Source organism: Asterias rubens, chromosome 7, assembly GCF_902459465.1.
Source record: "Asterias rubens chromosome 7, eAstRub1.3, whole genome shotgun sequence".
NCBI lineage: Eukaryota > Metazoa > Echinodermata > Asteroidea > Forcipulatida > Asteriidae > Asterias > Asterias rubens.
Window position 1 is genome coordinate 16,124,613 of NC_047068.1, and position 24,884 is coordinate 16,149,496.

At 40.1% G+C, this 24,884-nt stretch overlaps 2 protein-coding genes across 3 annotated transcripts; both read left to right on the forward strand.

The window, feature by feature from the left end:
* The first annotated feature begins 325 nt into the window (after positions 1 to 325).
* Positions 326 to 15,959, forward strand: LOC117292940 (solute carrier organic anion transporter family member 2A1-like). Of its 2 annotated transcripts, none has more exons than XM_033775117.1 (9): positions 326 to 409; positions 2,747 to 3,488; positions 9,185 to 9,520; positions 10,022 to 10,186; positions 11,335 to 11,536; positions 11,899 to 12,043; positions 12,659 to 12,843; positions 13,727 to 13,791; positions 14,068 to 15,959. In XM_033775117.1, exons 2-9 carry the CDS (start codon positions 2,774 to 2,776, stop codon positions 14,301 to 14,303), a joined length of 2,049 nt encoding a protein of 682 aa, XP_033631008.1. In that variant the 5' UTR covers positions 326 to 409; positions 2,747 to 2,773; the 3' UTR covers positions 14,304 to 15,959. The 2 variants fall into 2 exon arrangements, with proteins under 2 accessions (XP_033631008.1, XP_033631009.1); XM_033775118.1 differs by having other exon boundaries at positions 349 to 409; positions 2,750 to 3,488.
* An 840-nt stretch (positions 15,960 to 16,799) lies between these two features.
* LOC117292135 (caveolin-1-like) lies at positions 16,800 to 24,454 on the forward strand. The gene is made up of 4 exons (XM_033774062.1): positions 16,800 to 16,918; positions 21,202 to 21,308; positions 22,439 to 22,531; positions 23,079 to 24,454. The coding sequence occupies exons 1-4, from the start codon at positions 16,906 to 16,908 to the stop codon at positions 23,376 to 23,378; spliced, it is 513 nt and encodes a 170-aa protein (XP_033629953.1). The 5' UTR covers positions 16,800 to 16,905; the 3' UTR covers positions 23,379 to 24,454.
* Positions 24,455 to 24,884: the final 430 nt, after the last annotated feature.

Genomic DNA, 24,884 nt, shown 5'->3' on the forward strand with positions numbered 1-24,884 from the left:
GCTGATTCGCCAAGTCCACTTATTCCACACAACAATAAGTCGACAACAACGACACAGTTACTCCTTTATCTCTGTAAAAAAAAACCGGTAAGCTCCGTTCACGAAAAAAAGTAAGGTCACTCTACTAGTACAAGGTTCACTCTATTGAAACTACAATACCCTACCCCCCCCCCCCCCCCACCCCCCTCCCCCTCACCCCGGTCGTAAACGTGAACAACGAATTTCTGCCCTGTCACCCTGCCAATATGGCAAACCTTACATTGAAAGACCGGTCAGGCATAACCGTCCATTGTGTATATCAAACAACTATGCTACTGCCGACAACTTTGTCATTTCATCTTTGAAGGATAAACGTGTGTTAATATACTGCAGAGTTTGCTGAAGCGAGTGCACACAACTTTTTTTGCGGGTGAGTTAATAATATTTCTTTACATAAAATCCAACTCCAGTTTCCATCGAAAATAATTTCCTGTTCAGTATAAACAATGTTGTTGTCACCTTTAGGGTGGGTTGAGATTTTTGGTTCAGCAAATAATGGCGTTATGACGAACTTACAATATTCGAATTGCATACAGATCTCATGTTCTGCAATTCAGTCCGGTTTGACCCTGCATATTCTCTGGTATTATATGTTTTGTCCCAAATCGTGTGCCTGGATGGAGGGAGTAAATAGCGCATGTTATATAACACCCAAGCAGATCCTTGCCATTTGATTGGAGGATTGTCCGTCACGTGATAGCAAATAAAAGTACCATTGCACGCTGAGTCACTCGCCGTGCTTGTTCGTTCCATCCGAAAAGTACCATTGCACGCTGGCACGCTGCCAGCGTGCAATGGTACTTTTCGGATGGAACGAAAAAGCTGAGTAAAAACATCACTGCGTGCGCGTGTCTTTGGTAACGCAGCAGGTGTTACTGCAAGAAGGCATAGTAAAATTACTAGCATTCGGCTTCTAAAGTTGAAATTGTTTGTTTTGAAAGTTGTTTCTTTCAATCAAAATGACAAAGTTCTACTTGGATGTTATATAAAACAAATAATGAATGTTTTTCATTCGTGCAATGGTGCGAATATGTTCATTCGTTGAAAGCTGGAATGTTCCATTCAACTCGGCTCCGCCTCGTTGAATAGAACATTTTATATAACACCCAAGCAGATCCTTGCCATTTGATTGGAGGATTGTCCGTCACGTGATAGCAAATAAAAGTACCATTGCACGCTGAGTCACTCGCCGTGCTTGTTCGTTCCATCCGAAAAGTACCATTGCACGCTGGCACGCTGCCAGCGTGCAATGGTACTTTTCGGATGGAACGAAAAAGCTGAGTAAAAACATCACTGCGTGCGCGTGTCTTTGGTAACGCAGCGCAGGTGTTACTGCAAGAAGGCATAGTAAAATTACTAGCATTCGGCTTCTACAGTTGAAATTGTTTGTTTTGCAAGTTGTTTCTTTCAATCAAAATGACAAAGTTCTACTTGGATGTTATATAAAACAAATAATGAATGTTTTTCATTCGTGCAATGGTGCGAATATGTTCATTCGTTGAAAGCTGGAATGTTCCATTCAACTCGGCTCCGCCTCGTTGAATAGAACATTCCATCTTTCAACTCATGAACATAATTATTCGCACCATTGCACTCATAAACATTCATTATGTGTATACCATCTTTCAACTCATGAACATATTCGCACCATTGCACTCATAAACATTCATTATGTGTATACTAGCGAGCAGAGTAGGCGCACTGTTTATAATGCCCAGGTTGCACAATAAAATGGCTCCTGACAAACCAATAATGTTGAATTACTTTGACCTTCTTTTGCTAGAGTAGTCCTAAAACTTTAGACATGTTCTCACACTACGCTGCAGAACTTAAGCTTCACAATAATGGCTTAGGGAATGGCACACAGGCGATCAAACTTTCATGCTCAGTTTCTCAAAACACAATTTTGCATAGAATGCCTTGTTTTGTCATTTCACATCGCACTAGAGCTACACCTTGTTATGTCTACCGGTACCTTTCGAACTTATTCACCACGGTGCAAAAGTATTGCTTAGCAGATATAGGTTACCATCCAAAGTGGGGTGACTCATGGTGCCACACCTAGTATTTGAACAGCAAAGAAATTTGCTAAGCAGTATTTTCTGCTTTATGAAACAGGTCGCAGTTCATAATTTAAACCTATGTCTGTAATTTTATTTCAAATAAAACATCGAAAGGTAACTTTGAGAGATGTAACGGAGAGTACGGATGGACTCATTTCTTTGTGTCCCGGTCTTGTTTGTTTTTCCCCAAGGTCCGTGTATTTGCTCAGTGGATTAAGTGAATTGTTGTTGCCGTGAAATGAGATGAAATGACTACTGCAATTCTTGTGCATGTATATTGGTCCAAAAAGAGCCGTAGTCGTGAGTACAGTAGTCTCGCAAAAGAGCAGCAGTCTCGCGAGATAGCTGTGAGAGAGCCGTTTCGCTATCACCGCGACAAACATTTAGCGACTTGTCCACAAGTCTATTAACAGTTGGGCTGTTGTATGGAGTGGTGTGTGTGTGGGGGGGGGGGGCTGGCCTGTTATGAGATGAGTAGCAGGGGTGAAAGGGAGCACGTCCTTTCGTATTATGAAGAAGATGAAAATTAAACAGTGTGCATCTTACAAAAACAAACAAACGAACCACAACCCGACAGACATTACTCTGATTGCCATTATTGTTATTTAACTTTTAACTTATCTCTGTATTGCGTGAACTTTCAGCAGCCCTGGAACCAGTTTATCTGCAAAATGGATGAAAATACACCTTCAGATAAAGAGTCCACCGGAGATCCCGTAATGGCCACTTTCCAAAGTATAAATGAAACACCAGAGGATGAAAAGTGCGGCTGTTCTCTTCTCGGTTACCCAAGATGGCTCCAAAGGTTTGCTTCCATCAAGCTCGTCATTCCCATCATCTCCCTGCAGATGATTTTAATCGCTTTCTTTTCCTCCAACTTTGAAGCGTCACTCACCACGATCGAGACCCGCTACCAGTTGAGCATCGCCGAGCTCGGCCTCATCACGACCATGTTCACCGCGGGCTCTCTGGTCTCGACCGTCGTCGTGACGCATTTCGGGGGCAGGCCAACCAGCAGTCGCCCGGTGTGGATTGCCGTTGGAGGGATCATTTTATCCATCGGAATGTTCATGTTCACCTTGCCTCAGTTTGTCTTCTCCCCGTACCAGCCACCGTTGTCCACGCTGCTAGGTCCGTCCGCGCTTAACGACTCAGGGACACACACCGGTTTGTGCGCCCTTGAAGCAGGGCCCACCATGCAGGAGGAGGATGGAGATATCATCTGCGAAGATGAAGATCGCCAAACTCTCTTTGAGAACAATGTTACTTTCATCATCTTCCTTATAGCAGAGCTTCTGGTCGGTATAGGTTTTGGGCCGTTGATACCACTTGCACTGTGTTATATTGATGATAGCGCGAGTACAGGAACAACGGCCTTGGCATCAGGTAGGTCAAGAAAAGTGTGGACTCGTTAGGGGTTATTAAACACTCAAGGCTAGTCCTAAGTTAAAGAGGACGAGTAATTCGTCCTTATTCGAGATGAGACTAGTCTTAACTCTTTGTAAAATCAAGCCCATGGAACTGAACTTGTTAGCTGTTCCGAACTACCGTCGGAACAGGTTTTGTTTTCGTCTAGATTTTTATTGTTTTTATTATTATTCTTTGTTTCCGCCTAAAACCCCATTGCATTTGTACACGTTTTTTGTTTATTCCTAATCTCCCAAACCACAAGGTCAAAAGAGTTAAATCATAATATCAAATTGAAGCTTAGAACATAAGCTTAATTCTAAATGTCACAAATGTCAAAATTCTTAATTAATTAACCACGTGATCTTCATTTGAATTTTTAATTTGTAAACTTGATGCAGTCACTTTCATGTTATTGTGAAATATTCTATTTGGTAATACAACACAGTATGTACCTATATGAGTTGTTAACTTCTTGAGAGGAGTCTATAGTATTTTGTTTCCTACCCGCGTTCTGGACACATAACTCTGTACACGCACAAAGTACGGACATTTAGGATTTTCGTTAGAACGTGCGTTAAATTTGTCCTTGTTTTTCTAACCGCGTTCTGGACCAATTACTCTGTGCATGGGTTTTCGTTAAAACGAACGTACGTAATTAGATAGGGATTTTTGACGACATCGACGTCGTCGTCAAAAACCCCTAAAGGCATTTAATACTACATTTCAACCCTTCTTAATAGTTATAGGCGTTTTTAGCAGTTCATATTTAGTGACAATGGTCGCAAAATCATGAAACGAGAATTATTTCGCCGGATCATAATCCCCTCTGTTGATGCACACATGTAAAAACCCACCTTTTTTGCATCGTGCCCTTCTAGCCTAGTGTTCATCAGTCGCGACTACACATCTGAGAATTGCGAGTTCGAATCTCCGTCCGAAATCAATATTTGTTTATCCCCCAAAACTAAAAATATATTTCTTTTTGTAATATTTAAGTTTGATTCTTATCTTTATATCGATAGTGTTGCCTTTTCTTTTTCTCAAATGTTAGCCCAACATAACCTGTGTGCATGCATGACACGATGATGTTTAAAAACACAGTAAGCGAAAAATGGTGATCATAAGCGCAGACGTTGGTGGTTAAGAGTTCTGTGAAATCAACTTATAATAGATCAAACATCAAACCAGCGACCCCCCCAAAAAAATTAAAATCGTAATTAATTAACCACGTGACCCATATTTGCATATTTAATTGTACAAGGGGACAAAGTTGTTGGAACTTCCTGTTGATGCTGACATCATGAGAACATCAGCATAAGTAATGGAATTGCACTACCTATTGAACCACTTGGAGTGTTCAAGGAGTCCAACACGTCAGTTAAGAGTCCAACTCTGATTGTAAAAATCAATTCAGGCATCATCTTCAATTTAATTTTATGCAACAAGCAAACTTATACATTTTCTGATTTTATTTCAAAGAGTAACATAAATGGCTGTTAGCGAACGGTTTTCAACAAAAACTACATGGTGTACGTGCACAATACTCTTACTGGCCTCAAGCATTTACCTCTAGATAATAAATCAAGCATTCAGTTCAAAATGATAAAAGTTTGTTATTGCCACGTTGTTCAGCGAACCATGAATCATACACAGCTACTATTCACAAGAAAATCTATGTGTGGAGGGTAACAGACAGCACACCATGGAACCGGAGTTTAACAATGACAATACCAAAAGTGCAATCGTCAGCTCTTGAAGTTTATTAGGTGTTCGGCTTTTAGCCGAAAACCTATTGTTATTGTTAAGTTTTTTTTTTTTTTTTTTTTTTTTCTCCGTCTTCTTCTTCTGCCTGAACGTTCTCCGCCAATTTTGAGAAAAACTGAAACTTGTATGAACTTGAAACTTCTCATGAACATCAACCTCGGTGAGTAGACGGCACCGCAACTTTTTTGGAATGGTGACGTCATTGATGACGTCATTACGTTAAATAAACGTGAAATAAACCTTAAATAATTAGAAAAATCATATCTTCAAAACCAAAAGAGCTACGTTCAAGATTCTTTTTTTACATAAAACCTCTTATAAAGATCTACAAATGCGGTGCACAACGTGACCCCATTTGACCTTTACTTCCGGTCGAAACCGGAAGTTAAAGTAACAAATCATGTTATTTTGGGCTCTAGAGCCTAAGTGAATAAAAATATGAAAAAATGTCCAATGCATAAAATTTTTTTAAACTCGAGAGCATTCTAAAAATATAATGTGTGACGTCATAGCTACGTCACAACGAAAATGGTACACGAGGTCGAAAAAAAAATTATTTTGCTATCTCAAAAAATACAGCATGTACGGACTTGAAACTTACCACGTACTTAGACCAAAGCGTGTATATGACAAAGAACAAAATTTGGAATGATGACGTCATCGATGACGTCATTATATTAAATTGAAGTTTTTTATTAAAATACTCATATCTCCAGAATCAGATATGCTACATACGTGATCTTTACACCATATGAAAGGTCATGAAGTATTAAACAAATCTTACACAGGGTGTGACCCCATTTGACCTTTACTTCCGGTCGAAACCGGAAGTAGTAGTTTGTTTTATAAAAAATCGTATCTGAATAATATTATTTTGTGTATTAATATAATAACTTAATTTTAAGGCCCTTCGACGATTCTACAAATGTTTACAATGTGTGACCTCATTTGACCTTCATTTCCGGTCGAACCCGGAAGTATAAGTTTGTACATACAAAATTGTGTATCTTATTAATGAAACGTGGTACATTAATAATCATTACATCAATTTTGAGCTCTCTGGCAATTCTATATGTTTTGCACAAAGTGTGACCCCATTTGACCTTTAAATCCTGTCAAACCGGAAGCTGAAGTTTAATATGACAAACCTTCATTTCTCCGTCTTCTTCTGCCTGAACGTTCTCCGCCAATTTTGAGAAAAACTGAAACTTGTATGAACTTGAAACTTCTCATGAACATCAACCTCGGTGAGTAGACGGCACCGCAACTTTTTTGGAATGGTGACGTCATTACGTTTCATCTAACCAACGCTTTTTTACGACCAAAACTTCATCCAAAAGGTCACCCACAACTGCGAACCCAATTTGACCTTGTGGTCTTCAGGTTTAACAAAATTTCAAACATTCCTATCTCAACAACTGCTCGTCATATTTTCACAATGTTTGCATCAGTTTGCAAATTGTTGACCGTGCTCAAACTTTTGCATTGACATGACCCCTGTTTGACCTTTATTTCCAGTCGTTTAAGCGCACCTGCGTATTATCCCCATTGGTACAGCACTAAAACCGTATGTACAACGTACAACGTGTTACACCTATACAAACCCCAAGTGTGCTGCAACTTCCTGTATAGTTTCTGCTCAAAGCGTTTTGTCACTTAATCCTTCCCTTCGGTTAAATCTAGTCTCTTCTACAGTCGTCAATATTCATAAATTCATATTTCCTTAACTACACAAGCCATCTCGACAGTATACACCATATGAAAGGGCTCCACATACTTCACAAAAAAGAATATGTTGATGACCTTGTATTGACCTTTTCACCTGTCTAAACTGGAAGTTCTAAAAAACGCTTAGAAAAAAGGTTATTTAATAGCTATTCACTTTGTTTTCACAATAACACACAGCATAGCTCACTATCTCCCCAGTCAACTAAACTTAAAAAGTGATGGCTCGTTAATTCAGGCCAGAAATCCGAACACCTCGAATTTGTTATCAAACAAATTCTTATGTCTAGTTATACATGGGGCTGATGGTGATCAAAAGGATAAAAGTTGTTATCGCCACATTATTCAACGAACCCGTGAACCAATTTCTCTAGTATTTATTTTGGGTATTTTGTTTATCTGTTTCATTTAAATATATGGTTCAGTTTTATTTTACGCTAACTGTTTTTGTGTTTGTTCTTCCTGTAAATTTGAATTGTTTTGCCGCTACATAAGATTACACCCACTTAATAGAATGCTTACATTGCTTTCTTCGTTAGAAAAGGGGGGGGGGGGTCCGTACTCGTTAAGGTTTGCTTTTTATGGGCCCCTCCATCCCCTACATGTGTTTTGCATTGATTTTTAGTGTTTTTTTCTATTATTGTACGATTGCAATTGCTTGTAATAAATTATTTATTACCTTCTGTGTAGACTAAGCAAGTCTCGCGCGTATTTGAACTTGCGGGACCATTATGTTCCAAACCTTATGGAGTTTTACGTGGGACATTTTGTTTCGTCCATGATTTTAGTTTAACGTAGTTTATGACCATGAATATTAGAAATATTGTTGGAAATGTAATACTAGTTAACAAAACGTATACAAGTAAAATTCTTTCAACAAAAGAAATCCTACTTTCGGGATGTCGACTTCCCGAGATAAATTATCACAGGAAGACGACATCCTAATTTTAGGATGTCGACTTCCCGAGATAAATTATCACAGCAAGACGACATCCTACTTTCGGGATATCGACATTCCGAGATAAATTATCACAGGAAGACGACATTCTTCTTTTAGAATGTCGACTTCCCGAGATAAATTATCACAGGAAGATGACAACTGACGTTTAGGATGTCGACATACCGAGATAAATTATCACAGCAAGACGACATCCTACTTTTAGGATGTCGACATCCCGAGATAAATTATCACAGGAAGACGACATCCTACTTTTAGGATGTCGACATTCCGAGATCAATTATCACAGGAAGACGACATTCTTCTTTAAGAATGTCGACTGTTTGTAGTTATAAGACTCCTTGGGGATAGGAGAAAAATTTGGAAAAACCGTGACCTCAATTTGACCTCTACTTCCGGGTCAACCGGAAGTGGGACCATATCTCAAGAACTACTCAACCGATTTTCAATTTGTTTTCACTTACAGACTCCTTGACATTAATATTTACTGTGAAAACTCGTGACCCCATGTTGGCTGGCCTCTACGTCCGGGTGAACCGGAAGTGGGACCATACGCCAAGTACTATACAACCGATTTTCAAACCTGTTTGTTCAGTTTTATCCTCCTAAGGCATTAAAAATAAACTTTGAAAATCCATGACCCCAAGTTGATCTCTACTTCCGGGTCAACCAGAAGTGGCACCATATCTCAAGAACTACACAACCGATTTTCTAACTTTTTTTAGTTACAGACTCCTTGGGCGTTAGAGATTAGCCTTAGGTAATACCGTGACCCCATGAAGTGGCACCGTAACTCAAGACACTGTACAGTATTTTTCAAACTTTTTTTCAGTTATAGACTCCTTGGTAATGTTAACACAAAATCAAAGCAAAAGAACACGGAACAGCTTTGTGTTTGTTCACAAACGCCTAATGTCTAGTTTGTTTTTGTTTTTTTTATTAAAATCCAACCAATCATTATATATGGACCCCAAACATAAAGGTGAGTGGGTACAAAAATGCAAGGGGTGGATGCGGGCAATAACTATACATGAAACAGCGGCTAAGCCTAAAGGGACAGAGCCCAATTCCATAAAGCTGCTTAAGCATAAAAACATTGCTGAATATTTTAATGCTAAGCAGAAATTGTCGGGATACCAGCCATAAATATTTGTCAAACGAGAGAGAGAGAGGGATAACACACAATATTTTGCTATTTATTCTGTGTTTCTTTTACCCAATGCAGGAATTTTCGACAGCGTTTATGGGATCGGTGGTATCCTTGGTTTCCCAATTGCCGGTATTATGCTGGGCATCTGGGTAGATTTCAACCGTGTAGATGTCAGTGAGATCACCCTCACCCCAGACGACTACGGCTGGGTAGGTGCCTGGTGGCTGGGGTTCATCATTATGTCAACGGCGTATTTCCTGCTCTCGTTTATTCTGTTCTTGTTCCCAAACCGTCTACCCATGAGCCGTGGGAAGGAGGATGCTGATATCAAGGAGGTCGAGGAGAGCAACAGAGAGAGGGGAACAAAGGACGGGACGAAGGTTGGGACATCAGCTCTTGCGGCTCTCAAAGGTACATGAAGACTGGTGCCCTGTAAAGACAGGGACCGGCCTTGCAAATTGACCTGGATTTCGGGTACAGTGGTGGAGACTGACCCAGGGGTCAGTGTAACATGGAACCTAAAACTACCCAGAAATAGGTCAAAATGCCGCAGAATCTGACGGTTAATAAATAACATTATTATTTTAACAGTTATTAAAATGTGGGTAAGGTATCCCGGTATCCGGAATCCGGGTCAATTCTGACCCCGGGTTTCGCTCTAACTGTTCAAGAGGAGTCTTGACAATGGACATTACGCACTGGCATCATCCAGCCGCCATCTTGGAAAAATGATGACGCGAAACAATAGAAACGCACAGATTTGTACGAGCTGCCTGCTCACAGGTTTGGCCAATGAACAACATCATTTTTTTAGGCAAGGGCGACCTACATAAATTACATCATGTGCATAATATAGGGTCTAATGGACATCGTATAGACACCTCAACATTTTCTCTGTCTTAATTTTCACAGAGTGGCCTCGTTCAGTATGGCGACTTCTGAAGAATCCAATTTACCGTCTGAGTTGTCTGTCGTACATCACGGAGAACGCCCTCTTCTATTCACTATTCACCTTCTTCCCAAAATACATGCAAGACCAGTTCAGCATCGACGTGTTCACGTCTGGCAATATATTCGGTATCTATTAGTTTTTTTATTTTGGTAAATTTGTGTATGGATGAGAAGTAGGATTTAACCTTTGCATGGTTGAAACAAAACTAAGAGAGGTTTGCGGAAACACCATGGGAACATCTCTTTTGAGTAGTGTTGGTTCTGAAATAAACCGGTGGTTGACGACTAAACGGGTCGATCACGCTTTGGTCGCCTTCTCTTCTCCCGCGAACGATCAGTCCATGGGTCGAAACACGTTGCCTTAGATCGGAAGAGTTGTTCTTTGAAAAGCGTTTAACAACCGTTTGTTACAAAATGCATATAGTTAGAAAGATGTTTTAAAGGTAGAATACAATGATCCACACACATTTGCCTCGAAATTGCGTGGTTTTCCTTTTACTTTGCGAACTAACACGGTCGGCCATTTATGGGAGTCAAAGATTTGACTCCCATAAATGGCCGACCGTGTTTGTCGACGAGGTAAAAGGAAAACCACGAAATTTCGAAAGATACTTGTGTGGATCATTATATTCTACTTTTAAAGTATCTTTCTAATCATATTATGCATTTTATAACAAACGGTTACAAACGCTTTTCAAAGACCAACTCGACCGATCCAAGGCAACGTGTTCCTTTAATTCGGTTCTTGAACCAACACTACTCAAAAGAGAGTTTCGCATGGTTTTACCGCAAACCTCTCTTGTTCTATTGAACTAATATTGGTGAACTTGTGTGTGCAACCATTATTATCATATGTAGGGTGTGTAAAGAGCCGGAGTGGTGTCGACGTTTCGAACTGTGTACTCTGCTCGTCAGCAGAACTGAGTCAGCACAAATAACTGACAACAACAATCCATTATTAGGTGGTTTTCTGGAAAACATAACCAGATGATTGAAGAAAGGAATGTTCACAAATGTGTTTCACATTGTGACCTTTTGAATTCGTAGTTAGTTACACTTGTCGCTAAGAGAGAGGGTGTGCCTCTTTGGTTCTGGAGGAGGCAGTAGCTTCGAGCTGCAGCACCTTGTAAACATTAAGGAGCTCCATACATGTGGCTCATAATTAAAACTTCGCCCCTCCCTAAAAAAAAATATAAAAAATAGCGCCCAAAAAAAACTATTTCTCAAAATAAAAATATAAATAGGCAACCTAAAATGACTTTGTTTGCCACCAGGTTTTGCCATCATCCCAGCCTGGGCGTTGGGTTCACTTATCGGCGGTGTCTTAGTCAAGGTATTCGGCCTCAAGTTACGAGGGTTGGCCATGCTAGGATGGGTCACTGCTTTGATGTCCACTGGCCTCGTTATCACTATAATGCTTATTGGATGCCACAATTTACCAACGGCAGGCGTGACTGTTGGTTACCAGGGAACTGAGTAAGTTGAACTTTGCCCCAATAATAGTAATAGTTGTTAGACAGGAACCAATTTCATAAAGCTGTTAAGACAACAAATACTGCTTGACAAATTTCGGTATGCAAACAATAAGTGGAGCACCAATTGCAATAATGTAAATTAATGAAAGGGTTTGGCTGGCAAACCAGTTTCTGTTAAGCAAGACTTTTCAGTGTTTAGTAAGTTTTTTTTTATAGAAGACGACACTGTCATCTGCATTTAGCTGAGACTTCCATATGTCTCAGCTATGCACAATGTTTTCTATAAAATCAGCATTCACCAAAATGTAACTTGTTGATTTGAGATGGCGGCACAATTCTCATATTTGAACTTTCTACTTGCAGATTAGAAAGCGTCAGTTTAGACGCACCGTGTAATTCAGACTGTTTCTGTGATCCTGAAGCCGCCTTCATTCCACACTGTGGATCGGATGGTATCACCTATTTCTCTCCTTGCCATGCAGGATGTACGGGTGCAACCGAAAACGAGGCACGTAAAGATCGTTTTGACAAATAAATTTTCGTTTGAAGCCTTTTGGAAACATAACAATCGTTTAGCATCATTTGAATCTTTTTGGAAACATGACAATCGCTTAACATTACTATTTAACACTAATACAAAAGATGCATCAAAATTGCACGACGTTTATAAACTGCAGCACGGAAGCCTGAGGACAAGGGTGCTCGCAAGAAACCAGAAACACCGGGGTAAACCCACATTCCTTTAGGTTCGTCAGGGTTCGATCCCATGCACTACCCATCATGGCTAGTACAAGCCTGTAGTTCCAATCCACGCTCTGTGAACCATTTCTCAGATTTTTGAAGGTTAGTGTCCGTTGTGGACGCTGCGACCAGAAATAATGTAGTTGGTACCCGCTGCTACCTTGCCAAACGTGGACGGCGTCGACGTTGGTAAAAATACCAGGGCTATTTTCTCAGCAAGTACACACCGTATTAATTAGCTGAGACTTTGACATCTGACTTTGATTGTACCTGCTTTGTAATTTTACATTTTAATCAGCATTACGTTGAACAAAAAGTCTATGATCTACCTTTTTTCGGTACAACCATAATTATTCTAAATTTGATTCGTACTAACGCACAGACCTACACAGGGTGTTCTTGTCTGGAGTTACCATTGTCATCAGAGTCATCGACCACGCCCCCATCGCTAACGCCTGGCCACTGTGAGTCCGATTGCTCAAGTTTCGTCATCTTTGTCTTCGTGGCAGCCGTCTGGGTGTTCATTACGGGACTCATCGGCTCTCCTAGAAACATCATCATAATAAGGTAAAGGTCATCATCTTGACCAGAGGTCACTGTTAAGGTCATCACCTAGACCAGAGGTCACGGTAGAAGTCTCCTTGAACAGAGGTCATCAAAATAAAAAATGGCAGAAGTATTTCGCTGAAAGATGGGCATCCATTTCAAATTTCACACATCCGGGTGTCTCGCCCCACAGAGGGTCATCAGATATTCCATACTATGGTGGTTGATTTTATGCATGGTTTATTAAAGACAGTGGGCACTATTGGTAATTGTCAAAGACTAGTCTTCACAGTTAGTGTATCTCAACATATGCATACAATAACAAACCTGTGAAAATTTGAGCTCAATCGGTCGTCGAAATTGCGAGATAACAATGAAAGAAAAAACACCCTTGTCACACAAAGTTGTGTGCTTTCTGATGCTTGATTTCGAGACCTCAAATTCTAAACTTGAGGGCTCGAAATCAAATTCGTGGAAAATTACTTCTTTCTCGAAAATTACGTCACTTCAGCGGGAGCTGTTTCTCACAATGTTTTATACCATCAACCTCTCCCCATTACTTGTAATCAAGAAAGGTTTTATGGTGATAATTATTTTGAGTAATTACCAATAGTGTCCACTGCCTTTAAATATTTTCCCATCGAACAAATCTCGGCTCATCCTCGAAGATGCTTGAAATGTGTCCAACACAACAAGATGTTCACTAAATCGCACCTTCTCATTGTCACTACACCTTTACTTGGGGACGATTTCACAAAGAGCTAAGATTGATCGTAACTGCGAATCAATCATAGTTGCTTAGTAAAGTGTGATGCCACAATGCAAATCACTATGGTGAAACTGACAATTTATCTTACGATGGATTTTACTGCTTTGTAATATATTACCTTGTTTTTATTTATAGTTCCGTCGATCCAGAAGACAAAACTTTTGCTCTTGGTCTGAGCCGTGTCCTCGCCCTGACCTTAGGTAAGTTATTCTGTATAAATTCTTACTAATGAGCAAGAATGAAATTACACTATAAGTAATACTTGAAGGTCTTAATTGGGTTGATCAATAATGTATTTGTCATAAGCAAAACAGTACAACGATTTAAAGGATACTACAGGGAGACAACAGCTTTTAAAGCACTAATGGTAGCTTATTTAAAGCTATTTCTTTGTTAGAATTAATATTAAAGTAGAAATATTGCAACACATTCGCCACCAAAATCTTCGTCAAATTTGTTTTATTGTTTTTCCCCAGGGTCACTACCATTCCCGGTGCTGTTCGGAACCTGCATCGATTCCTCGTGTCTGGTATGGCACACCCTTTGCGGGGAGCGAGGATTCTGTGAAGTGTACGATATCGAAAGATTCCGTCTGATTCTGTTCGGGTTGTCCAGTGCGATTATTGTACTGCAGGCAATAGTGTTCTTCATGTTGTGGCTGGTAGCCCGACGAAGGCAACCTGGACCTAGATACGCTGAGGTGACCTACTGAAACAGGGAACCAGGGGAAACTCAAGACACTTGACCATAGATCTTTCACATGCTATATGTATTATGTTAACTGCACGCCGAGTTAGCCATACCATAAAGTTATCAATACCAGGGCCAACTTTCATAAAGCTGGTTAGCTGGAAATACTGCTTAGCAAGTTTCTTTGCTGAGCAAAACAATAGGAGACTTTTGGGACGCTTGGTGGCAGCAGACTTACCAGGTAAAATCCATTGTTCTCGGTAATGTGCGCAGGCTCAGATCTACGTAAACAATTGGAAATTTACCTGGTAAGTCTGCTGCCACCTAGCGTTTCAAAGTCTCCCATTAGTTGGGAGCCAGTTACGTTTTATGGATGTTATGGCTGGTAACACGTTTCTGTTAAACAAGATTTTATTGGCTTATCAAGTTGTTATTGTTACAAGCTTAAAAATTGGCCTCGACAGGCACTTTATTTTGCTGCCATAGTGCGCGCAAACATGTATTTGCGAAGTAGTATACAGAGTCTATATTGGGGTTGATGGTGGCGAAGTGACGCATCGCATTTCTCTATATGGCGTTTGCTAACCGAAATTGTCTAAATATACGCTGCGTGAATATGATTAGAATACATCATAGGAAAGGGTAATTGGAATAATATGGCAAAATTGGTGAACAGACAAAAACATCAAATAAAATGCGAACAACAAACAATCATTCCAAGTAAACCATCCACTCCTTTAACGCTCATTCTGGGTGCGAAGGCAAAGTCACACAGGCTGTTTTTTTATATGATTGAGTAATTGAAACGAAAAACACTTCGGCAACACAATAAGAGACACTACCTGAAACTTACTATGGCAATGTAAAGAAACTGAAACGTGAATGAATTTTCTTTGAGATCGTCTGGAGCTGGTTGCCTGTAAATTGCCTTCTGTGACATGACTTTAAGAAACCATTAAGACGGTCAAGATGTCACAACGGGTAGACGATCCTATAGGAAAGAACTAAAGACTTCAATCATTAAGACTCTACCTGTGGAGTTGACCTTCGTAGCATTTGTGCAAAGTAAAGTGAATGTCCGCCACAGCAAAGCACGACCTAAAGTTTTGTATACAACAATCGGCCTTTTTAGAGTCGGTTTTGAAGGGGATTTTTTTGTATTTGTTAACCGAAAAATAGGGTACTTTTAAACAAGTTTCTGTATATGGCCGTCACATTTAAATGGTGGTCGATGTACGTTGTATATAAAAGTTAGACAATAGAATTAGCCGTTGAAAAAATGCTTTCCGACAAAATGGACATATATAAATGTAATTACTGTATAACCAAATAAATAAAACAGAAAAAGGGTTTTCACTGGCCTGACGTTTCGACCATATATAGCAAAGTACTTCTTTATAAAACGCTCTTTAACTGACGGTACGACTTTTTAAAGGCACCGGACACCATTGGTAATTACTCAAAATAAGTATTGCATATTAATCAAACTTGTATCGAGCAATGGAGATCGCTGTTGAGAGCAAACTATGTAATAAACACTCCCCTAGTCTGAAGTATAACGTAGGTTTGTAGAAAGGGTTAGTTTTCTATACTAAAATTTAAAAGGATTCAGGCCTGAAGTATCTGAATAACGTTAACCATCTGAAAGCATACAAACTTGTGCAACAAGTGTGCTTTTCTTGGCACTTTTCTCTTGCAACTTCGATGGCCAACATTGAGTCCAAATTTGCACTGAGTTGTTGTATGCATATTTTGGGATACACCATATAGTGACGGTTATTAAAGTGTCCCGTGCCTTTAAGTCAATAGAGTTTCTTTTATGTATATATTTACTGTTTGGTTCATGTCCAAAGTAAACCACGTCATTTTAAGTAAAGCAAGCTTACCTAAATGTTTACAGAAGAATGTATGTGAATGTGTGTGTTTTTTTAAACCCCCATCCATTAGCGTACATGTATAGATAGAGCTAATCCTTAAATGCATAATCCTACTACTAGTCCAATATAGCAGAACGTTCCCAGGGCACCATTGTCATGCACGGAAATCCAAGCGTCTTTGGATAGCAGCATTGTGTACATCCCAACCTTCTCCTTTCCCATGAAAGCATGTAGAGAATAGCTTTTTAGATAGAACTTTTTCGAGATTCAAAATGAATCTTTGTGTGGAAGGGTGGCGTGGGATAGTTCTTTCTTCTCGTGCAAGCTTCCGTAATAAGACTCTTTGCATCATTCATAAAAAGATGTGGTTGGACCTTGAGACGTTGAGTGGCGACTTGATTTGGCATAAGAAATACTTTGGTGCATTTAAATACCCGAGCAGTTATATAGTTACCTAGCAGCATACCATAGGGTAAATAGGTTCACTTTATGGGGGACTCAGCATCTAAACAATCGAGCCCTAGTGCAACTCCGACCGCCGCACTCAGTATCATATCTAGCTCCAGTGAGCCACCTAGCAGGCAACCCAGCGTCCGATCGACCCACAGTGACACCAGTGTACCCAGTCGCCAAGCTAGCGTCTGATCGAACCACAGTCACACAAAGGTTCCGAGCGGGCAACCCAGCGTCAGATCAAGCAACGGTGCCACGATAATTCCGCGTGCAACATCACTCATCAGTATCGACATGGCCGACAAAGGTAAGCATGGAATCATTGTATAAAGTTAAGTTTGAAATGGTACGACAACTTCTCGGTGGAAACAAAACACTATTATGATTTATAATAACCGTAAACCCACCCTAAAGCTCCACACGCACTGTACATAGTGGCACCAAACCCTATCAATCTACCCAATGTCACTTCGTACCCAAGTCACTTCGTACCCAAGTCACTTCGTACCAAGTCACTTCGTACCCAAGTCACTTCGTACCCATTTTACAAAACTCCATATCCTTTTTGTCCAAACACGTTGTTTAAAATCAAGGTGTCCGTTAATCAGACATTCAGACAAGGACACCCACTTGAAAGGAATTGAGAGCCACTTTCTTTTTAAAGACCCCATCAAATACAAAATGGTCGTTCCATCCCTTGGGTATCCTTGGACGAATAGTATCTGGAAAGTGTAATCACAAAACTTTGCAAAAAACTGAAGGGAAAACCCCGAAATGCACGGTATTAAAACATGATTTTCCCTAGCCGGTGAGGACTTTAATTCTGGAAAAATAGTAACAGGTGTATACAGATTAACGAAGACGGCAAAACGATTTAATTTGAAAAAGATTGAGCATGGGAGCCGGTACTCTTTTTCAAAAGACTTGTTCACGTGACAGGGCCGAAACTAGGGATCACCATCCACTTTTTCAAAAACAGTCCAGATTTCAAGAGAGGGATCACCCATGGGGCAAGGACGTCTTGGGGTGGGTCCACTGCGTGTATAGAAAATAGTTCCCTTTCGAGTGGAGTAGGGACCTCGGGATTCGTCATTTCTTTTCATATGTGAGAGGCAGCAGCAATATGGGGTGCGGCGGCAAACACATTGTCTATATACGCTCGTCGATTCATTGTAGTATTAACAAATCAAATTCACTTAGATACACTATTTGATTATGATTATATATCAGCACATAACATGTACTATAAGTTGTGGTCAAACATTATAAGTAAACACGATTATTTGTTCTTATTGAAGATGCCCTTCTGGGAGTATCAAAGTCCATTAACAAAATGCCAAGACAGTGAGATAGGTACACAAAACTCAATAAAGTTTTATTGTCCTTTTAAAATGAACAAACAGTTCATGATTTGTATGCGTATTGCGTATTATAGGCTAATGCGAAACACGCATGTATCTCAATGTGCAGGCACGTTTAAGCCTGGTTTAATTGCGGCAATGTTTAACAGTGTCAAGCCAATATTTTTGGCAAATAATATGGAAGAAAATTTCAATCAAGAGTTGTAACCCTTATAAAAATAGTATTCACGGACCACAAGATTTCTTGGAAAGACAAAACATTGTTCTACTATAGAGTTTCTGTAGCTGGCAGTATGTATCTTCCTGTATACGGTATGTATTTCCCTTTAGATGAGACAGTATGTATCTCCCAAGCTCATTGTAACTATAAATGTTTACATGTACTTCTGGTAGTGAAACTAAGGATTCCTCGTATAAGTGAACTTAATCACTGTAGTTCGCAAGTATAAGGAAAACCTGTAAACTAGGGTGCTGGCCGAGAACCAGAAACACCGGGGTCTACGATATACGTGTTCTTGGTTCTACTTCTGTGTTTTAGTTCCGCAAGACAACGCAATTGTGGTAAAGTACCTTGCTCCAAGGACACGAGTGCCACGATCGGGACTCGGACCCACACTCTGTTGGTGGTCAGAAACACCAGAGGTTGATTCTGGTGCTCTTTTCACTTGGACTCACCATTCTGTCTAACTTGGGTGGTGATGCATCTCCTGTGGGAGAGATGTGGGTTGGGGGCGAGCAACAAACATAAGGGATTTGTTGGTGTAAGTTGGTGTAAACTGAAAAATTATTGGCCGTACTAATGGAGCTCAACGTCTGACCACAGCTAGCTCTCGCACACATGAGTTATTGGTAATTACGACTACACGCACGTTCCTGCCCTTTTTGTAGGACTTGGTTTATGACCTTCAAAAACTGATTTGCATTTACAACATTTTGTTTTGTTTTTGCCATAGCATTTTACACCAGTCCATATATTATTGCATATTGTCATGTTACTTGCAGTCAATGGGTTCGTTCGTTTAGCTGCCCTGGGTCTACCCCGGTGTGTGGCGTTTTTTTCCCCAGGACGAACGTGGGTAATTATCTGCACACGTTCGTCCTGGAAAACAAAACCGTCAAACACTGGGGTCGACCCAGGGAAGCTAAACGAACGCACCCAATATTGTGGAGAGAGGAGGGTGTGGATGGTGGGAAATAGACCAAACTCCCCATGGCGTATGCCATTGTGTCCTACCAAGTATTTGTTATACATCACTATACATGTACAATCAGTATCCAGCAGGCACACCCTAATACCATTAAGATGCCCAGCGGGCACATAATGCCTTTATTAGAAGTGTGTCCACCCGTGTGGGGTTTTGTCCGATTGGCGGTTTCATCAACCCCAAACCTTTCTCTATCTATGCACAAACTAAATCCAATACCCTCTCATCTAAATAAAGGCATAGGCTTCTATCAAAAGTGTTCTCAACAAAACTTTCGTTTTTTAATCCGTGGGGTCAAAACTCAGAAGAATGGAAGGAATGTGTTAAAGGCACTGGGCACTGGTAATTACATAATAATATAGCATACCAAGTTTCTTGTAAACGAGCAATGGAGAGCTGCTGATATTATAAAACATTGTGAGAAACGGCTCCCTATGAAGTAAGGTAGTTTTTGAGAAAGAGGTAATTTCTCACTCAAATAATAAAATACTTCAGCTGATTGAAGCCTTTTATTATGCACCTGAAAGCACACAAAGTTATGCAATAATGGTGTTTGTTTTTCTCTCGTTATTCTCTTGCAAATTCGATGACAAATTGGGCCCACATTTTCACAGGTTTGTTATTTTATGCATACATGTACATGTTGGGATACACATGGATACACCAAGTGAGAGTACTGGTCTTTGACATTATCACCAAACGTGTCCATGCCTTTAAAGGAACACGACGCTTTGTGCCAATATGATTGTGTATAATAGTTATTAACTATAGTTATTAACACTCCAAAGAACATGAAGTGACATGAATGGATTTGAGGCGCCGCGCAGTGGAGTGTCCAGTATTTGGTGCTACGGCCGGGGCACGGTGTATACCCCTATAATAAGAGACAAATATTGTACTAAAGTATGAGAACATGGGGAATGATGGTATAATTTTAATGTGTAGAATAAAGGTATAGAATATTGCCCTTATTAGCGCGAGAAGGACTGTGGCTCTCATTGTCATAAGGGACTCCCGGCCGGTGCCGTACTTTACTGCTGCTGAAGGCTTGGACCACACCCCTAACAAAGCACGGTTCTCGCTAGAATTGCCACGTAGTACAAATAATGTGTTACGGTACCCATGAGCGTACCTATTGATCGTGTAACCGTTGTTGACAAAAGAGTGTGCATGTTACACTCCAGTGCGTTTCCTGGCAGGCAAGACACTACACTGGTAATATGAGGGAAATTTAACATTCTGTTTCATTTTAAATTCAACAGCAACATAACAACGGAACAAGTTTTGCGATATGCCCCCTTTCTTTTTATCCAAAAATAGCAGATAGGGCCAAATAAAAATGACACATGAAGTAAAAAGACATTCACACACTTGGCTTCAGATATGCAAAGAATCTGCTTAACATTTTTTAGCTTAGAAAATTAAGCAGGTAACGAGCCAAAGCCAGTACTTGTACACTAATTTGACATGACATTTTGTTGACAACCAAAGACCATACGATCAGCTCGTGCGTTTACAATAATTATACCCGACTTGCCTGGTTTGGCCACATAATAGTGAGAACGGAAAACACCAGACTTCCAAAACACATCATATTCTTGAAACAGTAACTGGGAAAAATAGATAGGGTAGGCCAAGGGAGATATGGGAAAAAGTATCATCTCGAACAGTCCTTCTAGGTCTATACATGAAAGACCGAAGAGCACAAAGATCCCACGGGTGATGAGGAGCCAAACCGTCCTCCTGAAGATGGTGCCAGATTGATTGATTGAACCTTATTCGGAAAAGCTAATTTTTTGGTGCTAAGCTACTTGATGTCGATGTCGGCCACTACGTTCCCAAAGTCACTTCGTACCCCAAATATCATGCACAATTCACTTCGTACCCAAAATTTCATGCACAAGTCACTTCGTACCCCAAATATCATGCACAAGTCACTTCGCATATACCCAACAATGATAATTTTACTTCTTCACTAATTTTTGATTGTTTCTTCTTCTCCTTTTCCTCAAATCTTGTTACAGACAGCGACGCTAAGCCAGGTCTGGCGATCGAGACCGACGGGGCAAAACTTGCAGACATAGAGACCTCGGTTGAATCTGACATCTACGATATGGGACCTCAATTAAAGGTTTGAAAAATCATAACCGAGTTGGTGGAAGCAGAGAGCATGTAGCAATACAAAACTCCATGCAGAAGTTACAGTACAGGCAGTGACATACGAGATAGTTTTGAAGTTGATAGTTACTGAGTTTATTCGGTGTACATTTACAGGTGGTTAAAGTTATGTTCAAACAGAACTAAAAACGACAGTCACATGGTTCTGGGAAAATTGCTTCCTCACTCCTTGCCTCAAGTGCATCGTCGTGCTATATGTACATGGAAAATAGGACAATAATTATGTATTTACAAGTGCCTGGCAGCGAAGGGTAACAAGTCTGGCTGAGACGATGTGACCTATGTTTACATTCAAACCGCCCTCTGTTGACAAAACACTGTATACGTCATGTTTCGCCGGGCAAAAAGAAACGTAGTCATGGTAAGATTGTGTACACTTGCTAGCTGGCTGCCAAAACACAAAGGTTTTGCACGGCGGTATGCGCACGAATCATGTTATGGTTTTCGTGTGACGTCAGATGTCACATCGTCTATACAACAATTTACAACACAACCTTTGTGTATAGTTATAGCTTACTGACTAAACGATTTTTTTTACACAAGTACAAGAAAAGTCATCCAGAGAAACCGTTTCGAAATACTTGTTGAGAAAATTAATATAAAGTGAGTACTTCACAAATCATCTTCCGTTTCTTGCTATTTCGAATGCTGCAATCGATGTAAACGTACACAAAGTCCCACGTGTGCTACTGTCACTCGGTGAAGCAAGGCCCCCCCCCCCCACCCCTCCGAGATTGCGTGGAGGTTTCGTGTAATAGCGCCCTCTTTAGAATCAACATCCTATGGGAGAAACACACGGCGGGCGGGGAGGGGGCGTGCCATACGGGGACAAAATCCTAGTGGCATAAACAACTAATGGTGGCGGTGGTTAATTTGAGCAAAGACGCAAATTGGGGGTGGTGGGGGGATGTCACACCCCTGTCCCCAAGTTATACGCAAACGCTCTTTATAGTCCCAAGCGCCAACAAGCATAATCCTGCACTACAAGTGGGTCTGTATTTTGAGAAATTAGACGGCACTTTCAGTATCACAATTACCCCTTATTGTCACTTGAATTTATTCTGTTTTGTTTCCATTGTATAGCTGGAATATGACGATGTTTTCGCTGCACCAGATGACTACAACATATTCACGTCCATCACTGACATCAACAGAAAGATCTTCAATAAGACACAGGTTAGTATTCTTTAAAAGACCTCTTAACACTGGAGGTTAACAGGCATCTGAAAGCACACCAATGTATGCGACATGGGTGTTTTTCTTCATTATTTTCCTGCAACTTCGATGACCAATTTAGCCCAAATATTCACAGATATTTCATGCATATATTGAGATACACAAAGTGAGAATTCTGGTCTTTGACAATTAACTAAAGTGTCCACTGCCTGTAACTGAAAAAAAAAAAAAAAAAAAAAAACCTCAACACTTAGATGGTTAACAGCTCACAAATTTTTGCAACAAAGGTGTTTTACCTTCTTTTACAACTGTATTTTATGCATACATTTATATTGGGATGGATTCACCAAGTAAGAATTCAGTTCTTTGACTAATACCAAACGTGTACAGTGCCTTTGACGAAAACGTTTTTAATAACGGTGAATTTAGAGTATAGGGGCAACCGTTATGACACTAGAGGCAGATTTGGTTTGATGTTTAAATTCTTTATTTTTTTTTTACTTTTTTTAAAAAAAATACACCATTTAAATCTACTCGACCTCCTCAGGTTGTAGTCTACAGCCTCTTCAGTATCATCCTAGGAGTCATCCTATCTTTCATCTGGGCAATAATCTTCGGTCTACTCAATGTGATCTCCATCTACGTCTTGCAACCCGCCTCTAAGGTGTTCTTCATCCTCCTACGTGTTGCAGGAATGATCTTCAAGGCGCTGATCGGCTCCTTCTGCGACCCGTTCTACCGCTCATTCGCTCTCATTTTGTCACGTATCAACGTGGCTGCCCTGACCGCCACGGAGGCAAGGCCCGTTGGCATGAGAATCCACAATTCAAATCTTCAAATTGTCTAAGGCCTTGACAGTTGTCGCAAGAGGCACATTTTGCAGGCAACTAGGAGGCAACCAGCTGCAGTGCCTTAGGTACGAAATGCCGAAGTCACCTCGTAGCTTGCACAAGGTATTATACGAAGTATCCTGACATCCACTATACAGGGCCACTTCCGCAGCACATGAGTAACTTGTCAAACAATGTCTTGCGATCCCAATACGAAATCGTGATTACATATATATTCAAAGATGAATGCCTTTTCTTTGAGATTGCATGGAACCGGTTGCCTGTAAACTGCCTCATGTGACACGACCCTAACTCCAAAGTCCGTTTTCAGTGAATTTTGAAACTCGCTTTGGTATTTTTTTTTTAGAAAAAAAAGAAATTTTTAAGAATGTTTTTTTTTTAACATTAAAACCTACAAGTGTTATTTTTATGCGGGTTATTATTAATTAAACGTAATTTAAATTATATTCAACGTGTACCTTCAGCCGACTGATTTCTTTGCTCATGAAATAGTACAAAGATGCGAAGCTTGACGCTAGGTGGCAGCAGACATGAGAAAACAATCTCCACAAGTTTTGAGCATGCGGGTCTCCGAGCTCTGACGTTCACACTTAGAGGCAAGGGGACCAGTCTAAACCAATTTTGAACCAATTTTATCTGTCCATTTTTAAATATTACCACTGTACATGTACATTATACCCCACATAAAAACTTTATTAAAAAATAAATAAATAATACACCCTTTATACTAAACAAAATTAATAGCCTCCACCGCAGTCAACTCATTTCTTCAATAATCCGAAACTATATGTGCTTCTTGTAATAACTAAGACACATTTTGTTGATTGTTAAAGGTTTATTTGATAGGCATTACGGATTGTATATAATTTTATATACCAGCACGCATTTTGTAATAAATTATGTCTTAACATTTTTTTAAACTATTTATATTATAACTAACCCCCTTGTTGTATCTCTTAATTATTCTGAACTGTTACAATAATATCAACCAATGTTGAAGCAATGGCATCGTTTTTATTATTATTAAACTATTACAAAAAGAATGTACATGTATAGTATTCCAACAAACAAGGGTGCTTGCAAATTAAATGTGAATCAGAAAAACATGGGTTTACCCCCTTCTCTTTCATGGTAAGTGATATGCGTTATGGGTACGTGAACTACCAACGCTAGTATACGGGACCTACAGCTTAATGTCCCACCCGAAGGACAGATCATAATTATGGTAATGCACATTGCTCAAGGACGCAAGCCGGAATCGAACCAGCGCTGTGATCAGAAGCAGAGCTTCAAAATTCAAGAACAAAATATTATTTATGTTATGGTTGTTAACCAATTTGAGAATCTAATGGAAAGTAAGAATTCGTTTCATGAAGTGATAATTTGTACATTACGCTGCAGCTCCACTAGACTTGATTCAAGTCCCGTTCTCGTGCGAGAGGTCCCTAAACATATCAGCCGTCAAAATGTAGCTGATGTGGTCCCAATGCGACACAGGTTGG

Excerpts from the sequence above, each read along its gene's own strand:
- LOC117292940 (XM_033775117.1), top strand. The coding sequence starts at position 2,774 with ATGGATGAAAATACACCTTCAGATAAAGAGTCCACCGGAGATCCCGTA. Across the intron at positions 10,187-11,334 it reads CACGTCTGGCAATATATTCG|GTTTTGCCATCATCCCAGCC; the intron begins GTATCTATTAGT and ends GTTTGCCACCAG. Across the intron at positions 12,044-12,658 it reads CGGGTGCAACCGAAAACGAG|ACCTACACAGGGTGTTCTTG; the intron begins GCACGTAAAGAT and ends ACTAACGCACAG.
- LOC117292135 (XM_033774062.1), top strand. Across the intron at positions 21,309-22,438 it reads ATATGGGACCTCAATTAAAG|CTGGAATATGACGATGTTTT; the intron begins GTTTGAAAAATC and ends TCCATTGTATAG. Across the intron at positions 22,532-23,078 it reads AGATCTTCAATAAGACACAG|GTTGTAGTCTACAGCCTCTT; the intron begins GTTAGTATTCTT and ends CGACCTCCTCAG.